At 37.5% G+C, this 22,425-nt stretch overlaps 1 protein-coding gene across 7 annotated transcripts in view; it reads left to right on the top strand.

The window, feature by feature from the left end:
* The window catches only part of M1AP (meiosis 1 associated protein), a 95,265-nt gene that overhangs the window by 11,018 nt on the left and 61,822 nt on the right, over window positions 1-22,425 (top strand). For 5 of the 7 annotated variants that reach the window (XM_060117835.1, XM_060117837.1, XM_060117833.1 and 2 more), the window contains exons 1-2: window positions 4,652-4,914; window positions 9,479-9,770. In XM_060117835.1, coding sequence (XP_059973818.1) covers window positions 4,835-4,914; window positions 9,479-9,770 — 372 coding nt within the window. In that variant the 5' untranslated portion in view covers window positions 4,652-4,834. Of the gene's footprint in view, window positions 1-4,270; window positions 4,317-4,651; window positions 4,915-9,478; window positions 9,771-22,425 lie in introns of those variants that run through there. The other 2 variants (XM_060117836.1, XM_060117834.1) reach the window with 2 other exon arrangements.

Raw genomic sequence — 22,425 nt, 5'->3', positions numbered from 1 at the left:
ATAAATGCAATAGAAACTAAAAAAAAAATAGAAAAAATTAGTGAAACTAAGATCTGGTTCTTTGAAAAGATAAACAAAATTGGTAAACATTTAGCCAGACTTGTCAAGAAAAAAAGAGAGAAGGCCCAAATCAATAAAATCTGACATGAAAAAGGAGAAGGTATAACTGACACCACATAAACACAAAGAATCATAAGCAATTACAACAAACAATTATACACCAATAAAATGGACAACCTAGAAGAAATGGACAAATTCCTAGAAATGTACAATCTCCCAAGAGTAAACCAGGAAGAAATAGAAAATATGAACAGGCTAATTACCAGTAATGAAATTGAATCAGTAACAAAACAACTACCCCCCAAAATAAGTCCAGAACCAAATGGCTTCACAGGAGAATTCTACCAAACATTCAGAGAAGAGTTAACACCTATCCTTCTCAAACTAGTCGAAAAAATTGCAGAGGAAGAAATGCTTCCAAACTCATTCTACAAAGCAGGCATCACACTGATACCAAAGCTAGACAAAGATATCACGCAAAAAAGAGAAAATTACAGGCCAATATCACTGATGAACATAGATTCAAAAATCCTCAATGAAATAATAGGAAACTGAATTCAGCAATACTTTAAAAGGATCATACACCATGATCAAGTGGGATTTTTCCAGGGATGCAAGGATAACTCAATACTCACAACTTAATCAATGTGATACACCAAATTCATAACGTGAAGAATAAAAATCATATGATAACCTCAATATATGCAGAGAAAGTTTGACAAAAGTAAACATCTATTCATGATAAAAAAAACTCTCATTGAAAAATAATAAATTAATTAATTAAGAAAATAAATAAAATAAACTGAAAAAACAAATTATAAAAAAACTCTCATCAAAGTGCATATAAAGGGAACATATCTCAACATAATAAAGGCCATACATGATAAGCCCACAACTAACATCATTCTCAATTGTGATAAGATGAAAGCGTTTGCTCTAAGATCAGGAACAAGACAAGGATGTCCGCTTTTGCCACTTTTATTCAACATAGTATTGGAAACCTTAGCAATAGCAATCAGGCAAGAAAAGGAAATTAAAGTAATCCAAATTGGAAAGGAAGAAGTAAAACTGTCACTGTTTGCAGATAACATGCTGCTATATATAGAACATCCTCAAGATGCCAACAAAAAACTACTAGAGCTCATCACTGTTGCACTAAAGTTTCAGGATACAAGATTAATATACAGAAATCAGTTGCATGTCTGTACACTAAGAACAAACTACTGTATCAGAAAGATTAAGAAAAAAATCACATTTACAACTACATCAAAAAGAATAAAATACCTAGGAATAAATCTAACTAAGGAAGTAAAAGACCTGTACTTGGAAAACTATTATACAGTGATGAAAGAAATTGAAGACTACACAAACAGATGGAAAGATATAACATGTTCACGGATTGGAAGAATTAATATTGTTAAAATGACCACACTACCCAAGGCAAGCTACAGATTCAATGCAATCCCTACCAATATAATTCTAAAATTTGTCTGGAAGCACAAAAGACCCTGAAGAGCCAAAACAATCTTGAGAAAAAAGAGCAAAGCTGGAGATATCATGATCCCTGATTTCAAACTATACTACAAAGCTACAGTCATCAAAACAGTATGGTACTGGCAGAAAAACAATCTCATAGGTTAATGGAACAGAATAGAGAGCCCAGAAATGAAGTCATACTTATGTGGGCAATTAATCTATGACAAAGAAAGCAAGAGTATACGATGGGGAAAAGACAGTCTCTTCAACAAATGGTGCTGGGAAAACTGGATAGCTACATGCAAAAGAATCACACTGGATTACTTTCTCACACCATGCACAAAAATAATTTCAAAATAGATCAAAGACTTAAATGTAAGATATGAAACCATAAAACTTCTAGAAGAAAACACAGGCTGTATGCTCTTTGACATCAATCTCAGAAATTTTTTTGTATATGTCTCCTCAGGCAAGGGAAACAAAAGCAAAAATAAACAAATGGGACTACAGCAAACTGAAAACCTTTTACAGTAAACTGCAAGCTTTTGTAGAGCAAAGAAAAGTATTAACAAAACAGAAAGGGCACCTACTAAATGGGAGATATTTGGAAATGATATATCTGATAAGGGAAAAATATTCAAAATATACAAATCAATATCAAAAAAAACAGTCCAGCTAAAAAATGGGCAGAGAAAAAAAAATAGCAGAGGACCTAAATAGACATTCTTCCAAAGAAGACTTACATATGGGCAACAGGCACATGAAAAGATGCTCAAGATTATTAATATTGGGCTTCCCTGGTGGTGCAGTGGTTAAGAATCCGCCTGCCAATGCAGGAGACATGGGTTCGAGCCCAGGTCCAGGAAGATCCCACATGCCGCAGAGCAACTAAGCCCGTGCACCACAACTATTGAGCCTGTGCTCTAAAGCCTTCGAGCCACAGCTACTGAAGCCCATGCACCTAGATCCCATGCTCTGCAACTAGAGAAGCCACCACAATGAGAAGCCCACACACCACAACAAAGAGTAGTTCCTGCTCACCACAACTAGAGAAAGCCCGCACACAGCAACGAAGACCCAATGCAGCCCAAAATAAATAAATAAATAAATAAAATTGTTAAAAAGATTATTAATATCAGGGATATGCAAATCGGAATCACAACGAGATGTCACCTGACACCTATCAATATGGCTATTATCAAAAAGACAACAAATAACAAGTGTTGGCAAGGATGTGGAGAAAAGAGAACCTCTATACACTGTTGGTGGGAATGTAACTTGGTGCAGGCACTATGGAAAACAGTATGGAGATTCCTCAACAAATAAAAAATAGAACTACCATACAATCCAGCAATTCCACTCCTGAGTACTTGTCTGAAGAAAATGAAAACACTAAGTAGAAAAGATATATGCATCTCTATGTTCATTGTAGCATTATTTACAATAGCCAAGATATGGCAGCAACCCAAGAGCCCATCAATAGATGAATGGATAAAGAAGATGCCATATATAGATATAGATAGATAGATAGATAGATATAGATATAGATATAGATACACACACATATATACAATGGAATATTACTCAGCCATAAAAAGGAATGAAATCTTGCCACTTGCAACAACATGGATGCACCTAGAGTGTATTAGGTTAAGTGAAATATTGTCAGACAGAGAATTACAAATATTTTATGATTTCACTTATATGTGGAACCTAAAAAACAAAACAAATGAACAACCAACCATAACACAACAGAAACAGAGTTATAGATACAGAGAACAAACAGGTGGTTGCCAGAGGTGAGGGGGGTGGGGGGGACATGGAAAGAAATTGGTGAGGAAGAGTAACAGGTACAAACTTCCAGTTGCAAAATAAATGAGTTACAAGTATGAAATGCACAGTGTGGGGAATACTCAATAACTATGTAATACCTTTCTACAGTGAGAGATGGTAACTAGATGTATTGTGGTGTTCAGTTTGAAATGTATAGAAATACCAAATCACTATGTTGTGTAACAGGAACTAACATAGTGTTGAAGGTCAATTATACTTCCAAAACACAGAAACACACTCAGATTAGTGGTTACCAGAGCTGGAGGCAGGTGGGGGTGAGCGGTGGTGGATAAAGGCAGTCAAAAGGTACAAACTTCCAGTTATAAGATAAATAAGTGCTAGGGATGTAATGTACAATATAAATAACACTGCTGTTGTTATATATGAAAGTTGTTAAGAGAGTAAATCTTAAGAGCTCTCATCACAAGAAAAAAACGTTTTTATGTCTTTAATTTCACATCTATGTGAGATGATGGATGTTCAGTAAACTTACTGTGGTAAAACTTTCATGGTGTATATAAGTCAAAGCTTTATGCTGTACACCTTAAACGTATACAGTACTGTATGTCAATTATATTTCAATAAAGTTGGAAGAAAAAAAAGTGACTGAATGAGTGAAGGAATGATGTGGAAGAGAAAGGTTCAGCCCAGGAACATGACGGGGGCGCCACTGGAACGCTTCATGGGGCAGGGGTAGCTTGACGAAATGTCAGGCTTAGCATAATATTCTCAACAGAAATCCAAAACTCTACCTTAGCACCAAGGAAGGGTTGTTCCCCTGGCGCCCAGGCCTTGAAGAAGGCGGGCCTGAGGTGCAGCCTGAGGTGGACCCGGAGGCGGCGCCCGCAATGAGCCGCCCGGCCTGAGGGGGGCGCCCTCGCACTGCAGACGGACGTGGAGAGCCAGAAGGGCCACGTAGCCGCGTCTTTGCCTTCGCGAAGGAAGGGGTAGGAGCAGGGCTGAGGGCCGCAGGCGGGGAGGACGGCCACGGGCAGCGCCTCGCAGGAAGGACTCGGGCCGGCCCTCAAGCGGCTGCTGGCGGGGAGGGTGCTGGCGAGCAGACACGGGCAGCTGCCGGGGAGGCCTGACGCCCGGAGGCCCGGGTCCGCCGCGTCCGAGCGCGCCCTCCGCAAGCGGTTCTGAGGACCGGAGCCGAGTCTCCTCCGCCGACTCTGCCGGGCCTGGGGGCTGGGTGGCCGATCCGTCAGGCGGCATAGGCGTCGTGCTGAGGGCGCACGACGCTTTGGGGGGGGGGGGGGCATGAAGTAGATTAACTTGTAAAGACAAAAGAAAACAGGGAAACCTTAGGGCTGAAGAAAAGGGGTTTTGTTTTCTGTTTTTCCTTACGTGAGGGGGGCGGAAATGAAATTGGAGCGCCCACGAAAATCTGTTCTGCTCTTCCACAGCAAGAGGCCAGCTGCCTTTGTGGAGCTGAAGGGCGCGCCAGGGGCTACGAGGGTGGACGATGGGAGGGGGTGGCCGGCTAGGGCATGGCATGAGGATGGAGAGTTGGGAAGGAGACACATGCAGAATTCCGGAGCCAGGGTAGGGACTTCAGATTTTGTTCCAAGTGTAATTGGAAGCCATTGAAGGGGTTTTGGTAAGGGAGTGACTTGAGGGCTTTTGGTGGTTCAAGGCCGAGATTTAACCAGTTTGCAGGGGGACACCAATAAGTGGGCGTTCTTGTCAAAAGCGGAGGGCATAGGATCACAAGTAGTCAGGTGCTGCTTAGGACTATGCCCAGACACTTCAGGTGCATTAATTGATCATGTTTGACAGTATAAGGAAGAGAGCTGCCTTTTACCCATTTAAAGAACAGTGTTGGAATTGCACACAGTGTGGGATCTAAAAATGACTGTGGAAGCTGAAACCATTCAAAGTAATCCTAATAATCAATGGGAACAATTACATTTGTTCCGGGATCTCTCAGAATTGTTGTCAAAACATTAGAAATTCTCTTACTGTCAGTTATAAATGTACAGAGAATTGAAAAATAATAAAACTAGAATCTGTTTAGCACACTGTCATTGAAAACATTAGAAACATTGAGAAAGTTTTTTTTCTTTGTAAAAAACTTATCAGGAATAGTTTGAATAGTGCTTGTGCTTGTCTTCTTCTCAAGCATCTCAAGCAAGCATCTCTTATACGCCTTACCAAAATGTTATATTCCTTTCTAAGTTTGGATGAGCTTCCAACGTTTTATCCGTTGCACTTTCAATTTTGTAAAATATCTCCAAGAGTTCCTTTTATATGAAGTTTTTTGCCAATGGCACTTTTTCTGAGACATCTTCATGCTTTTTGTCATAACCACTTTCCTCAGTTATGTTAAGTTCACCTCACTAAATTCCTCTCTCTGCCTGTCTAGAGTCTATTCAACAACGGCATTGTCAATATTCTCACACTCAGCTCTTTCTTCTGTTCATTTATGTTCAACTCTCACTTTCAGCCTTACCACTTATTGTTTCTTGGCTACACTTTCATCTTTTTTGGCCAATTCCCTCTTTCAATTATTTGTTTTTGTAAGATGTCAATGTGTTTATCACTAGGAAACAAGGAAGTAAAACTACCCTCTGCTGTCTGTACTTAACCTGAATAAGAGATCTGCAGTGACCAGTCACCAACAGAATTTGAAAGAAGTAACATAATTGATCACTGATCATGATGTGTATCTGTTATTTATGTAGTGATTTGTGGGCTAAAGAGCTAGCTGTGGTTTTTACTTTTATGTAATTATAGTTAATATTCCATGGTAACTGAAATTAGAACCATGTTGATGGGGGATTGACTTTAATTAAGTAAATTGTAGTAACCGAGATTTGTGTATATTGGAACCATGCAAAATAAGAAGTGCCTATACTCTAAAATGACAAGAGTTTCAGATGTGAGGGAAGGTGGACAGGGGACATAGAAGCTCATTCTGCATCAAATAAGGCCTTTGTCTGGGTGCTTGTTTGTCTGTGAATCTGTCTGTGTGTCAGCCTGAAATTCAACATTGCATTGGTCTCAGGTACTTGATTTAAAAGTATAGTTAAGAGATACTTATGATATGTACCTTCTTGGTAAATATATTACTCATTGATTTGAATTTCTAGTTCAAGGTTACTCTCAATAGATTAGCATATTCATTTATTTATTTGTTCAGCAGTACAGAGCACACAACTGGAGCTCAATAAAAAATTGTTGAATGGGGCTTCCCTGGTGGCGCAGTGATTGAGAGTCCGCCTGCCTATGCAGGGGACACAGGTTCGTGCCCCGGTCCGGGAAGATCCCACATGCTGCGGAGCAGCTGGGCCCGTGAGCCATGGCCGCTGAGCCTGCGCGTCTGGAGCCTGTGCTCCGCAACGGGAGAGACCACAGCAGTGAGAGGCCCGCGTACCGCAAAAAAAAAAAAAAAAAAAAAATTGTTGAATGAACAAATGCTGACTTCCTCTATCCAACAAGGAAAGTTTGAAGGGGAATAACTTCACAGATACATTTTGAGAAACACATCTATCTATGCACTCTTGGATCACTTATAAAAATCCTAAATTCCAAAGTGTTTCTGAAAATTATCATAAATATTGACATCTTTCTCTTAGACCCAGGGGAAATCAAAGACGCTTTTATTTTCCCTGCATTCTTTAGCTAAAACACAATAGTACAGAATCATTTCAGTTCCCAGAGGTGGAGACATATTTTTTTAATCTAAAAAATATATTCTTTTATGATTGTCCTAATGTTCTTTTTGAAATATTTTTATTATTAAATATAACAATTTAGAGAAAATTTCATAAGATATGAATATATACTTTAATAATTATAAAGTGGACACCCATGTAACCACAATAAAGGTCAAGGAATAGAACATTGCCAACACTCCAGAAACTCCCCTTTTGTCCCTTCTAATAAAGCCCTCCTTCCTTTCTAGAGAAAATCACTACCTAAATTTTTGTGATAATCATTTCCTTGTTCTTTAAAAATAGTTTTAGCATAATGTACACATTCCTAAACAATATATTTTTGCTTGTCTTTAAAACCTATGCAGATGGAATCATACTATATGTATTCTTTGTGTCTTGCTCTTTTATTCAGTATTATGTTCCTTAGAGCCATCCATGTCGTTGCACGTAACTCTAGTTCATTCATTTTCATCGTTGTGTGAATATAGCAGAATTTATCTGTTCTAATATTGATTGAAATTTGTGTTGTTTGCAATCTGGGGTAATTGTGAATAAGACTATTATGAATAGTCTTTTTGCTGCTATGATCTGACTTCATTCATGTATCCTGGTGCATGTCATTATTCACAGATTAATGATTGTAAACAAAAAGGATCTACAGATAAGTTATTATAACTAGTAAGAGAGTGCAGCAGTGTTGTGAAATACAACATCATTATACAAAAATCGATTTTATTTCTATACATTAGCAACAAAACAAAAAATGGAATTTAAGAAGATGTCATTATAAATTAACATTTAAAAAAACAGATCTCTAAGAATAAAATTTTAAAAAGATGAGACCTTTGGGGAAAAGTATGAAATTATAAAGTCTGTAGATTCTTTTAGATTTTCTATATAAACAATCAGTCATATCATCTGCAAACAATGACAGTTTTATTTCTTCCATTGCAATGCCTTTTATTTATTTGTCTTGCCTTATTGCTTCCTTCACTACTGTGTTGAATAGAAGTGATGATAGCAGTCTCCTTGTCTTGGATGGAAAACTTTCAGCCTCACCATTAAGAATGATACTTGCTCTAGATTTTTGTAAACATATTTTATCAGATTATTCCTATCATCTATTCCTAGTTTACTAAGACTGATTCTTTATCATGTATGAATTGTTTTTCTGCATCTATTGAGATGATCATATAATTTTTCTCATTTAATATTTTAACATGATGAATTACAGTGACTTTTTCTAATGCTATGTCAATCTTATGTTCTTGAGATAAACCCAACTTGGTCATGATGTGACATTCCTTTTATATATTGCTGTTTTTCAATTTGCTTATATTTTGCTTAGGATTTTTACATCTAAGTTCATGGATGAGATTGTTCTATAATAATTTTTCTTTAAAAAATTATTTGATTTTAGTATCAAAGGTTATGCTAACCTAGTAAAATTAAATGAGTAGTGTTCCTCTCCTATTCTCTGCAAGAATTTGTTTAAGATTGAAATTCTTGGTCTTTGAGAGTAATATGGAACTCATCAGTGGAATCATGTGGCCCTGTAGTTTACTTGTGGGAACATATTTGACTACCAATTAAATTTTTTCAGTGTTTATAGACTATTTAGGTTTTTTAATTTTCTTTTTGATTTAGTATTGGTTAAATATGGTTTTCTAGGAATTTGTCCATTTTATTAAACTTACTGGTATAAAGTTGTTCATTATATCCTCTTGTAACCTTTTCCATGTTTGAGGGTTTATAATGATGTACCCTTCTCGTTCCTGATGTTTGTTCCAAGTTCTCATTTGTTCTCCTTTCCAAATCTGAGCCCTGGGGATAAGTGTAAGTAGCAAGTAAAGAAAGAAGGCAAAGATGTTGGAGGTAGAGAAAACAGCAAGAGCAAATGCACTGAAGTGAATGGTATATTTGGTTTTATTTCAGTAAAAAACTTGAGGCAAACAAAGCCTCTAATAAGGCTGAAGTTCAAGTCATAAAGGGTCTTGAGTGGGTTTTGAAGGGGAAAAGGTGGTTATATTTTCATTTTTAAGAATTACTATGTACCAAATAAACACTTTGCTAACCTTTGATAAATAGAGTTGACAAGACAGGTTCTCTGTCCTTGGGAAGCTCACAATACATTATGAGAGGCAATCATAGAAACATATTATAATATAGTACAATGCCAATCAAGAAACAAAGTCATGAGGGCAGATAGCTTACTTTGAGACTGAAGTTTGACTTTTTGATTAGTTCCACTCAACATCTCTAAGCATTCTCAGCCTTACATTATAGGCAAACATCTAGATCCCTTGGCAGCTGTTAAGATGGGATAGCCTAGAGAAGCTTGAGTTAGTACCTAGTTTGCCTCTTTTCTGGACTTAGTCCCCTAGACCTGTGTTCATTGTTTCAATTTTCAGTTTTATGAAAGCCAATGATTTCTCTTTTCTTCCCTATAGGTGTAGAGAATATCTAAGTGGTGGCTACAGTTCCACCCCTGGTCTGGCTGCCATGTATCATGGGCAAACTACTAGTAAAGGGCCGTCTAATTCCACGCAGATTTACCAGCAACCTCCAAGGCTTCTCATTGTGCATATCGCTCTACCATCCTGGGCTGACTTCTGCTCCAACCTCTGTGAGGCTCTGCAGAATTTTTTCTGTCTAGCCTGCAGCTTGATGGGCCCCAGCCGCATGTCCCTCTTCAGCTTATACGTTGTACAAAATCAGCACGAGTGCATCCTCCCCTTTGTGGTGAGTATATCTATATTTGTTCATTTTATCCTGAAAGCAGATATGAGGTTTCTGGAGCAGAGATCACAGTTTTTATTCTTACAGTAATAACTGTGCCCATTCCCCATACCCAATACCCCACAGGCAACAGAAAGAGCCCGATGTCATCCTACACATGGGGGATTTGTACTGCAGAAGAGGAACCCCAAAATTATTAATATGAGAGTATATATAGGCCACATCTTACCCCCCACCTCCACTCCTGAGAGAGAGAGAGAGAAAATTTGGCATTTACAGTCCTTTGGAATGTAAGCAACAGACCTCTTTCATCCCTCTTTGAAATGTAGACACAGGGAAGTAAATCTCTAAATTTCTTTAGAGGTCTCTGGCTACTCTATCTCCCTTTAAGTTTCTAAGACTTGTCCTTTAACCCAGGTTCCAGGTTTTTTTGCTCAGAAAGCCCCAACTGTGCAGAAATATGAAAATATTTTTTCTCTATACTTCCATATAGGACTTAGGTGAAACTCCCCCTAGGGTTTCAGAAGGCAAAGGCTGGGCTAAGGGCAATGCTTTTACAAAGCTCTCTCACACGTAGACAACTATCTCTTTTCCTCCTCAAACAAATTCAGATCTTCACTTTCTCCCCTTTACAAAGTTCAGAATCTCAGGGGTGGGAAAGACTTCAGAGGTTCTAGTAAATCCTCTTCCTAAGGCAGCCATGCTGTTGGTATAGTCAAAAAAGACCTCATGGAGAGCCAGGACTTTGATTCCTACCTGGTGTGAATAAAACCTCCTCCCACATAGTGTCCATGGAAGCCATATGGGAGCCTGGACTCCCTCCAACCCATCCAACATTAACAAGGTTTCTATCTCTCCCCCTCCCTATTGAGGTGGTGTCAGAGGAGGCCATGTGGGAAGTGGCAGTGAGGCATCTTTTTATCTCCAAGGCAGGATGGTGTCAGTGAAGGCCTAGTGGGAAGCTAGGACTTTTAGGACATTTTTCCTAGTGGAAAGCTTAATGGTAATGAAGCTTACCTACCCCCAGGGTGTCAGTGGGGGGGCATATGAGGAAGCTGAACTTCCACCCCCACCCAGAGGTAACAAGGCACCCTCCCTTCTGGGATGTAGTTAGAGGCCAAATAGAGTCACACCCCAACCTGACAGTAATTATGTGGAAACCTCACTTCCCCCATTGGTGCAGTGTCAAAATAGGCCTACTAAAGCAGAAGACTTAAACAAGATCCAGAGTCTTACAGCATAATACCCAAAATGTCCAGAATACAAAAAAAAAAAAAAAAAATCACTCATGGTTATCAAGAACCAGGAAAATCCCAACTTGAATGAGAAGACAACAGACACCAACACTGAGATGACACAGGTGTTAGAATTATCTGAAAACGCTTTTGAAGCAGCCATAATAAAAATATTCCAACAAGCAGTTATGAATGTGCTTGCACAAATGGAAAAATATAAAGTCTCACCAAAGAAATAGAAGTATAAAGAAAAGCCAAATAGAAATTTTAGGCTGAAAAATGCAATACCCATAATTTTAAAAACAAAAATCTACTATGGATGGGCAAAATGGAGAGGACAGAGGAACTTGAAAACGGAATAGAAATTACCCAATCTCAGCAACAGAGAGAAAAGAGACTTGAAAAAAAAAAAAGCAAAGCCACAGGGATCTGTGAGACTATAACAAAGAGCTAACATTTATGTCATCACGGTCCAAGAAGAAAGGGACAGGAGGGTGGAGCTGGACAAATATTTAAAGAAATAATCACTGAAAGATTCCCAAATTTGGCAAAAGTTATAAACCTAAAGATTCAAGAGGCTGGTGGAGCCCCAAACAGAATAAACGCAAAGAAATGCATTCTAAGACACATCATAATCAAAATTCTAAAAACTAAAGACAAAGAAAGCCTCTTGAGAGCAGGACACTGACACCTTACCTATAAGGAAGAAACAATAAAGTAATGATAGATTCTTTTCATTAGAAACCATGGAGGCCAGAAGAAGTGTCACATTTTTCAAATGCTGAAAGAAAAGAACTGTTAACCTACAACTCTGTATCGAGTGAAAATATCCTTAAGGAATGAATCAGAAATCAAGATATTCTCAGATGAAGGAAAACTAAGAGAATTTGTCACCAACAGACCTACCTTAACAGAATGGCTAAAGGAAGTTCTTGAATCAGAAATGAAATTATAAAAGACTCTTGGAATATCCAGAAGGAAGAAAGAAGAGTGGAAAGAATAAAATATGAATAAAGATAATAGACTTTCTCTAGAGTCTTCTAAATTATATTTGACAATTGAGGCAAAAATTATAACATTGTCTGATATGGTTGTTAATGCTAGTGTATTTAGAGGAACTATTTAGGATAATTACATTATAAACGGGAGGATAAAAGGACTTAAAGGAAATTAAGGTTTTTACACTTCATTCAAAATAGTAAAATACTGACACCAGTATACTGTGATAAGGATGTATATGTATAATGCAATACTTAAAACAACCACTTAAAAAATCTATATAAAGAGATACACTCAGAAACACTATAGATAAATCAAAATGAAATTCTAAGAAAATATTCAGTTAACCCACAGGAAGATAGGTAAAAGAAAACAGAGAAATGGAAAACCGAGGGAACAAACAGAAAGCAACAAATAAATCAACAGGCTGACATACCAATAATTACATTAAATGTAAATGGTTTTATGGGCTTCCCTGGTGGCCCCTATCCCTGGTCTGGGAAGATCCCACATGCCACAGAGCAAGTAAGCCCATGCACCACAATACTGAGCCTGTGTTCTAGAGCCCATGAGCCACAACTACTGAGCCTGCATGCTGCAACTACTGAAGCCCATGCACCTGGAGCCCATGCTCTGCAACAAGAGAAACCACCACAGTAAGAAGCCCACGCACTGTGATGAAGAGTAACCCCCGCTCGCCGCAACTAGAGAAAGCCCGTGTGCAGCAACAAAGACCCAAAGCAGCCAAAAATAAATAAATAAAATAAATAAATTTCTTTTTTAAAATGTAAATGGTTTTAATACACCAATTAAAAGAAAGAGGGAATTCCCTGTGGTCCAGTGGTTAGGACTCTGTGCTCCCACTGACAGGGGCCCAGGTTCAATCCCTGGTTGGGGAAATAAGATCCCACAAGCTGTGCGGTGTGGCAATAAATAAATAAATAAAAGAGACTGGCGGAGGTGGGGGCATGACCCAACTATATCCTATCTACAGGAAACTAACTTCAAACATAAATGTAGGTTGAAAGTAAAAGGATGGAAAAAGATATACCATGATAACAATCAAAACGTTATTAATATATCAAATTATGTAGTCATAATGATAAAAAGAGTCACAGAACAAGAACAGATAGTCCTAAAATTTATATGGAACCCCAAAGACCTAGAATTGCCGAAGCAATCCTGAAGCAAGAGAACAAAGCTGGAGGCATAACCACCCCACCCCCACTCCCGCCAGACTTCAGACAATACTACAAAGCTACAGTAATCAAAACAGCCTGGGAAGTTCCCTGGCGGTCCAGTGGTTAAGACTCCACACTCCCACAGTAGGGGACACGGGTTCAATCCCTGGCCAGGGAACTAAGATCCTGCATGCCGTGTGGTGCAGCCACAAAAAAAAAAAAAAAAAAAAAAAAAAAAAACCTGTGATACTGGCACAAAAACAGACATACAGGTCAATGGAGCAGAATAGAGAGCCGAGGAATAAGCCCACACACCTACAGTCAATTAATCTTCAACAAAGGAAGCAAGAATATACAATGGAGAAGACAGTCTCATCAGCAAGTGGTACTGGAAAAGCTGGACAGCAACATGTAAATCAGTGAAGTTAGAGCACTCCCTTATGCCATACATAAAAATAAACTCAAAATGGCTTAAAGACTTAAATATAAAGCATGACAGCATAAAGCTCCTAGAAAAGAACATAGGCAAAATATTCTCTGACCTAAATTGTAGCGATGTTTTCTTAGGTCATTCTCCCAAGGCAAAAGAAATAAAAGCAAAAATAAACAAATGGGACCTAATCAAACTAAGAAACATAAACAAAATGAAAAGACAACCTACAGAATGGGAGAAACTATTTGCAAATGATGCGCCCAACAAGGGCTTAATTTCCAAAATATACAAACAGCTCATACAGTTCAATATTAAAAATAAATAAATAAATTTTAAAAATGGGCAGAAGACCTAAATAGACATTTCTCCAAAGAAGGCATACAGATGGCCAACAGGCACATGAAAAATGCTCAACACTGCCAATTATTAGAGAAATGCAAATAACTGCAATGAGGTATCACCTCACACCAGTCAGAATGGCCATCAAAAAAAGTCTACAAATAATAAATGCTGGAGAGGTTGTGGAGAAAAGGGAACCTCCTGCACTGTTGGTGGGAATGTAAATTGGTGCAGCCACTATAGAGAATAGTATGGGGGTTCCTTAAAAAACTAAAAGTTACCATTTGATCCAGCTATCCCATTCCTGGGCATATATATCTGGAGGAAACCCTAATTTGAAAAGATACATGCACCCCAGTGTTCATAGCAGCACTGTTTACAATAGCCAAGACATGGAAGCAACCTAAGTGTCCATCGACAGATGAATGGATAAAGATGTGGTATATATATACAATTTTACTCAGCCATAAAAAAGAATGAAATAGTGCCATTTGCAGCAACATGGATGGACCTAGAGATTATCATTCTAAGTGAAGTAAGTCAGACAAAGACAAATACCATATGATACCACTTACGTGTGGAATCTAAAAAAAAATGATACAAAATGAATTTGCAAAACAGAAACAGACCCACAGACAGAGAACACGAACTTATGGTTACCAAAGGGGAAAAGGGAGGAGGGATAAATTAGGAGTTTGGGATTAACAGATACACACTACTATATATACAATAGATAAACAAAAAGGGCCTACTGTATAGCACAGGGAACTATATTCAATACCTTGTAATAACCTATAATGGAAAAAAATATGAAAAGAATATATATGTGTGTATACATATATATGTATCTGAATCACTTTGCTGTACACCTGAAACTAACACAATGTTGTATATCAAGTATAATTTTAAAAAAATTTTTTTCCAAAAGAAAAAAAAATGAGTCAATCCAACAAAAGACAACAATCTTAAATGTGTACCCACTAAACAACAGAGCTGCAAATGTCTGTTAACTGGTCAATGGATAAACACAATGTATAACTGTCACTCCATAAAACTGGAGTTTCCTGCAAGTACACTGAGGACAGAGTGAAGGTGATAGTGATGTTTACGGCCACACAGCAAGTGTGTTCCTCTATTGTGCCATTTTCCTTGTGCATGTCTGTCCCATGACCACATCTGGCTGTGATATCTATCTTCTGTCAGGAAATAGGGGTAAAGGAAAGTTGAGAGTGATCTGGAAGGGTAAATGAAGATATTCAGCATAGGAGGCTTTTGGGGAGATGAGCTCATGTCCCAAACAAAGGCAAAAGGATTTCATTACCTTCTTCAATTGACTATGTTCTATGCCTCTCGTACTCCTCAGTACATCTGGCCTTAGATGAATCCCTGATCCCTTATCCGCTCCATTAGGAAAGACAGACAGTTCTAGACTAAAAACAACCTCTGGTAACTCAGGAAAAATTGCAAGCCAAAATTTCCATCCAAACGAACAGTAAGTTCAACCATGGTCAAAAGCTCAAAAAAATCACTGAAACAATGCCATTACCTTATGTATAGAACAGTCGAATCTTTGTTTAAAGAAAAAAAATTACCTTAAATCCATTTTCTCTGACCTATATAAGTATCTGACGTTTTCCATCTGCAGAATTAGCTCAAAATGTAAGTGGAGAAAGACAGCAGGTAGGAAATCTTGCCTAAGTTGAACACCTCAATTTATCTCCTCATATTTAATTTATGAGTATAATAAAATCATTCTGAACTTTTTATGAGAAATCTTGACAAAGGAATTATAATTAAAATATTAGAATTCCTTTTATATCTATTGTGCCCTTAATATAAATAAATTTGACCAAAATGATTAATCTCTCAAAGCAGAGTTTCAGAAGAATTCCATTACTGTGAAGATTTTACCAATTCTTTTACCTTTTCATGAGAACAAAGAAGTTACTTAAATCATATATGATCTACAATGGTATTTGAGGACCAGTAGTGGTCTAATTTGCCTATTACATTTATTTTCTTATCCTTACTTTCTGATCTTCAATAGAATCATTTAAAAGTGGCAAATAATAAGAATATATTATATTGAATAGTGTTCAGGTAAACTCCAATAAAGATAATAAACTGTAATTGAGTGCTGCAGGAGGGTGGGGAGAGTAAGAAAAAGAAAGATACAAATTTTATTATTGTATAGTGGAGATTTTCATGTCTCATTAATGGATATTGTTAAAGAAATAACTTAGGGGAATTATATAAACATGGAATTATAAAGATAACCCCTAAAACAAATACAAACCTTTCTAATTATGACAAGGAAAACGTATATAGGGCAAACAAATTTACACAGTATAGTGATTTTTCAAAAGCTATGAAAACAATGTATACCTTAAAATAATATAACTAAAAATAACTAAACTTACCTATTAAAGTACTTTAAAAACAGATTTGATTGAAGAACAAAATTCTACTGTATTCAAGAGACTACAACAAAGTGATTCAGAAAGGTTGAAAATAAAAGGAAGGACAAAGGTATACTAGGCAAGTGCACCCCTGTAATAAAAAAACAAAAAGCATGATTTTAATATCAGACATCATTGAATTTAGAGCAAAAAGCACTAAACACGACTAAGAATGGCACTTTAATGCCAGGACACAAAGCAGAGAAGAGTAGAGCATTATCAAGAGGAGCATAAGAAATATATTCAGTAAGAGAGCTTGTTGGAGGGAAAGTCTATTGAAAGTATATCAGTTTTGAATACCAGTGTACCAAATAACATAGTATCAAAAATTTTTAAAGAAATGTAATGATATGTATGAAAGAAATCTGCACCTTCCTGAAGTGCTCATGGACTAGTCACAAAAGTTGACCATAGGTTAAGCCACAAATAAACCCCAAAACTTTGATGAATTCCAAAAAGTACAGGTAGATCAGTCAACATTCTCTGAATACAATGCAATAAAACTAGAAATAAATAGCAAATACAGAACAAAAAGTCACTACCTCCTGGAAATTTTTAAGCTATTTAATAGCTTTTGAATCAAAGAGGAAATTAGGCAAAAATTGCAGAATATCTAGAAAATAATAATAATGAAGCACTGCATATCAGAACCTATGTGATAAAAAAGTTAATGCTGAGAAAAATTCATATCTTTAAAATATAAATTTCATTATTTTAAATTATATTAGTAAACCAGGAAAACTGAAAATAAATGAAGCAAGCAACTCAAGAAGAAAAGAAAAAACAAGCTTAAGGAAAGCTAAAGGAAGGAAATAATAAAAATAAAAACAAACAGTAGTGAATATGAAAATAGAAAATGGTAGAACAAATGAATAAATCCAAATTTGTTCTTTGGGGAAAAAATAGGAAATAGATCAGCCATTCGTTAACTTAGTTTTCGGAAAAGAGCAGGGGGAGAAGGCACATATACCCAAAATAAGATAAGGAGAAAGTAACCACACTTATGTGAAATGCATAATTCTCCATGAAAATATAATTACCGAAAGTGAATTCAGAAGTGATAGAAACCTGCCATTTCCCATAAAAGGAATAGGGAAAGTTACGAAAGAAGTACCCTCCCCCAAAATAAAGTACTGGAACCAAATGGTTTTGCAGGGGAATAATTCCAAACTTTTAAGGAACAGATTGTTAAAGTTTTTTAACCATTTTATACCACAGAAAGAAAAAAAATCCTTCCAAATTCTTTTTGTGAAGATAATGTAATATTGATCCTAAAATCCAGCAAACATTACACAGAAAGAAAAACTACAGACCAGTCTCACTTATGACTATCTATTAAACATCCCAAATAAAGTATTAGCAATAGGATCCAGCTAATATTAAAAAATCATCTACAGGAATGCAGAAATGGTGCAGTATTGAAATATATTAATATAGTTTACTGTGTTACTATATCTAAGAAAAATATCGTGTTTATTTCCATACATAGTTTAAAAATGGTGTTTAATAAAGTGCAACATCCAATCTTCTTTTTAAAAACCTTAAAAAATTAGGAACAGGTGGCTATTCCCATAGTGTATGTCTGTGACAACTCAAAAACCAGATCTTACTTAATGAAAAGACACTGAATATATTCCTGTGTAAGACAAGTAAGTTTACTATCATCACTGTTATCTAACAGTATTTTAGAGATTTTCACTGATATAATTGCACACATAAAAAAGAAGTTAGAATATAGAAACAAGGAAAGGAGGGACTTCCCTGGCGGTCCAGTGGTTAAAAACACTCTGCGCTTCTGCTGCAGGGGGGTGCGGATTTGATCCGGGGAACTAAGATCCCACATGCCCTAAGGCATGGACAAAAAAAAAAAGAAATAAGGAAGAAAAAGATAAAATGATCGTTATTTGCAGATTAATGGTAATATATCTAGAAAACCCAAAAGAATCAACTAGAAAATTACTTAAAACAACAAAAGAATTCATGACAATGGTCAGGTACAAATATTAATACAGATATAAGTACACTTTAGGGCTTCCCTGGTGGTGCAGTGGTTAAGAATCCGCCTGCCAATTCAGGGGACAAGGGTTCGAGCCCTGGTCCGGGAAGATCCCACATGCCGCGGAGCAACTAAGCCTGTGCGCCACAACTACTGAGCCTGTGCTCTGGAGCCTGTGAGCCACAACTACTGAGCCCACATGCCACAACTACTGAAGCTCGTGTGCCTAGAACACATGCTCTGCAACATGAGAAGCCACTGCAATAAGAAGACCGTGCACCACAACGAAGAGTAGCCCCGCATGCCGCAACTAGAGAAAGACCGCGCAGCTACGAAGACCAAGCACAGCCAAAAATAAATAAATAAATAAATTTTATTTTAAAAAAATAATAAGTACCCTTTATATTATTCCAGGACAACAAACCAGAAGTTAAAATGGCAGAAAAGTTCTCATCACAATAATAAAAATGATCAAATAAATGCTTATGAATGAAAATAATAAATTCGCAAGATTTATATGAATTAAAATGCTATTGAGAAACACAAAAGAAGACTTGAACAAATGAAAAGTCTTTAGTTCTTGGGAGGACTCAGACCAGAAAGATGTCAGTTATCTCTAAATTAATCTATAAATGTAATCCAATTCCCAGTAAAATTTCTAACAGAAGAACTAGACATCTTGATAATAAAGTTAAAATTAGAAACAAAAAACAAACAAGGATAGCTAGAGACTCTTCCTCTCAAATATTAAACATATTCACAGTGTGATACTGGAAATTGAAAAAACAGAGCAATAGAATACAATTTGAAGTCCAGAAATAGACCCAAATACATGGGGGGATTTAGTGTATAATAATGATGCTATTTAACATTAGTTGGAAAAATTATTCAACAAACTAGATAGCCATGTGGGAAGAAATTAGGTTAGAGTCATACACACAGCTTACACCAGTATAAATTCCAAAAAAAAAATTTTTTTTAATAAATTTATTTATTTATTTATTTATGGCTGCATTGGGTCTTCATTGCTGCGCACCGGCTTTCTCTAGTTGCAGAGAGTGGGGGCTACTCTTTGTTGCAGTGCACAGTCTTCTCATTGTGGTGGCTTCTCTTGTTGCGGAGCATGGGCTCTAGGTGTGCAGGCTTCAGTAGTTGTGGCTCGCGGGCCCTAGAGTGCAGGCTCAGTAGTTGCAGATGGATCAAATATTTAAATGTAAAAATTGAAAATACCTAAGTACTAGATCAGACTGTATCGGTCTGGGTCCAATCAGGAAACGGAAACCACGGTGATTTAAACAAGGAAAAAGTATATAGAGCATTTTAACATAGTTTAACATATTAAACTATGATAATATAGCAATTGTAAGATATAAGAGAGCTTTTTGTGGTACCCTAGGGCTGAGGGAGAGATCTCAAAGAAGGACAAACTTGGAAAGGGGACCCCTTTCCCAAGGCTGGGGTTTAGACCCAGTTGGAGAATATATGGTTGCAGCTCACTGGATGCAAAGAAGTTCACTGGTTTGCTCAAGCCAGAGCTGATCCATGGCTACTGGGAAAGCAGGAAGCCACCCTCCAGGTGTAGGCACAGTGGCTGATGCGTAGGCATGCAGAGAGTGGAGAAGCCAATGTGGGCAGGAGGCCTGGAGTAAGCAGTGTCTGTGTGGGAAGAACAGCAGCATTTGGAGGACCACAGGAGACAAAACTTCTGAGGGGAGGGACAGGTGAGCAAAGGGAATCAGGCATCAGTGCAGGCAGGAGGCCTGAAGCATTCAGTGTCCGTGCTGAGTGGACAGCTGACAGGTGATCAGGTTAGGGCTGAGAAGTTCCCAATGTCTTAGTCAGCTCGGGCTGTGACTGGCTGGTTTAAACAATAGACATTTATTTTTTCAAGGTTTAGAAGGCTGAAAGTCCAAGATCAGGGTGCCAGCCTGGTCAGGCTCTGGTGAGAGTCCTCTTCCATCTTGCAGACAGCGGCTTTCTCGCTATGTGCTCACATGGCCTTTCCTCAGTGCATGTACATGAAGAGAGAGCTCTGGTGTCTATTCCTCTTCTAAGAGCATCAGTCCCATCATGGAGGCCCCACTCTCATGACCTCATCTAAAGCTAATTACGTCCCAGAGGCCTTGCCTCTAAATACCATCACACTGGGAGTTAGGGCTTCAATTTATGAATTTTCAGGGGACACAAACATACAGTCCATAACACCAAGGGCCTACAAGTTCTGGGCATGTGGGTGGAGTACTACCAGGTAACTTCATACCCCACTGGTTTCAGCAGGAGTGCACCTTCCTCCTGCAATGTCCCTCCAGTACACTCTACTCAGAAAACTTAACATCACGATTACTGTAAAGGAGAAAGGCTTAAAGTAGAATTCTGTCTATTATTGCAGAGATATACTGAAGGGTGAATTTTTAGCTGAGAGGCAATAAGTCAACAATTAACATACAGACCATGGGGGAAATATAACAGTAAGAAAGGCCTTTCTAATCATAACATAAAACCCAAAATTCCGAAAATAAAAGATTAATAAATTCAGCTGATAAATATAGAAAATAGAAAATATACACTTGGCCAAAAAAAAATACTGTGTGTAAAATCTAAAGACAACTGACAATATGAGGAAAAATATTTGCTTCTATATCACATAGGGTTAATTTCCCTAACCACGTAAAGATTTCCTTAAAATCAATAAAGATGGGCTTCCCTGGTGGCGCAGTGGTTGAGAGTCCACCTGCCGATGCAGGGGACACGGGTTCATGCCCTGGTCCGGGAGGATCCCACATGCCGCGGAGCGGCTGGGCCCGTGAGCCATGGCTGCTGGGCCTGCGCGTCCGCAGCCTGTGCTCCGCAACGGGAGAGGCCACAGCAATGAGAGGCCCGCGTACTGAAAAAAAAAAAATCAATAAAGATAATAACCAACAATCAATAGAAAGTGAGAAATTATATACACAGTTTTCATTAAAGGAAATACACATGATGCTGAAACACTGAATATGTTCAGTCTCACTTATAAAAGAAATGCAAGTTAAAACTACATTGAGATGCTATTATTTTTCACTTATTTGGCTGGCAAAGATTTTTTTTTAAGTTTAATGACATACTGTTTATGAGAATATAAAGAAGCAGACACCCTTATATGCCATTTATGGGCATATATTTTAACACAATTTCTGTAGTGGGCAATTTGGTATCACAATTTACATACCCTTTAACCTAGCAAGTCTGTTTTTAATAGGTTTTGTTTTGTTTTGGCTGCACTGGGTCTTCGTTGCTGCACGTGGGCTTCTCAAGCTGTGGCACGTGGACTCTAGAGTGCATGGGCTTAGTTGCAGTGTGTGGGATCTTAGTTCCCCAACCAGGGATCGAACCCAGGCCCCCTGCATTGGGAGCACAAAGTCTTAACCACTGGACCACCAGGGAAGTCTCACAAGTCTGTTTTTAGAAACTTATCCTACAGATATGTTTTCATATGTGCAAAAATGATTTGAGTATAAGATTATTCATTTCAGCATTGTTTGCAGTAGCAATAGATTGGAAACAACCTAATGTTAATTAATAGGGAATTGGTTAAAGTTATGGTCCATCCATTAATGGAATACTATGTAGCCATAAAAATTAAAACACTTTTTATATATTGAATGTAACGATTACCCAAATTTACTCTGCAACAAAATCAAGATACGAAAGAGTATCATAATCTCTTCTATACTCTCTTCTATTTTGGTAAGAAGAAAGATCAAGTTTATCATTTATATTTTCTTCCATGTAAAGAAATATCTCTGGAAAGATACCCAATAAGCTAGTAATATTGACTGCCTCCAGTAAAGTACTGGTTAGCTAAAGAACAAGAGTAGGAAGATGACTTTTTCTACATATTTTTTGTAACCTTTGAATCTTGAATGCTTGTTGAATGCGAGAAGAGAAATAGCAACAAAATTTTGGAAACTATTATACATGTGAAAAGTGATAATTGACTTAGCAGTCCCAAGAGAGCTAAATCTTAAGCCAGTAGTGGG

This window comes from Mesoplodon densirostris, chromosome 14, assembly GCF_025265405.1.
Source record: "Mesoplodon densirostris isolate mMesDen1 chromosome 14, mMesDen1 primary haplotype, whole genome shotgun sequence".
NCBI lineage: Eukaryota > Metazoa > Chordata > Mammalia > Artiodactyla > Ziphiidae > Mesoplodon > Mesoplodon densirostris.
Note: the sequence above shows the minus strand (reverse complement) of the source record. Positions and strands in the feature narration are given on the sequence as shown.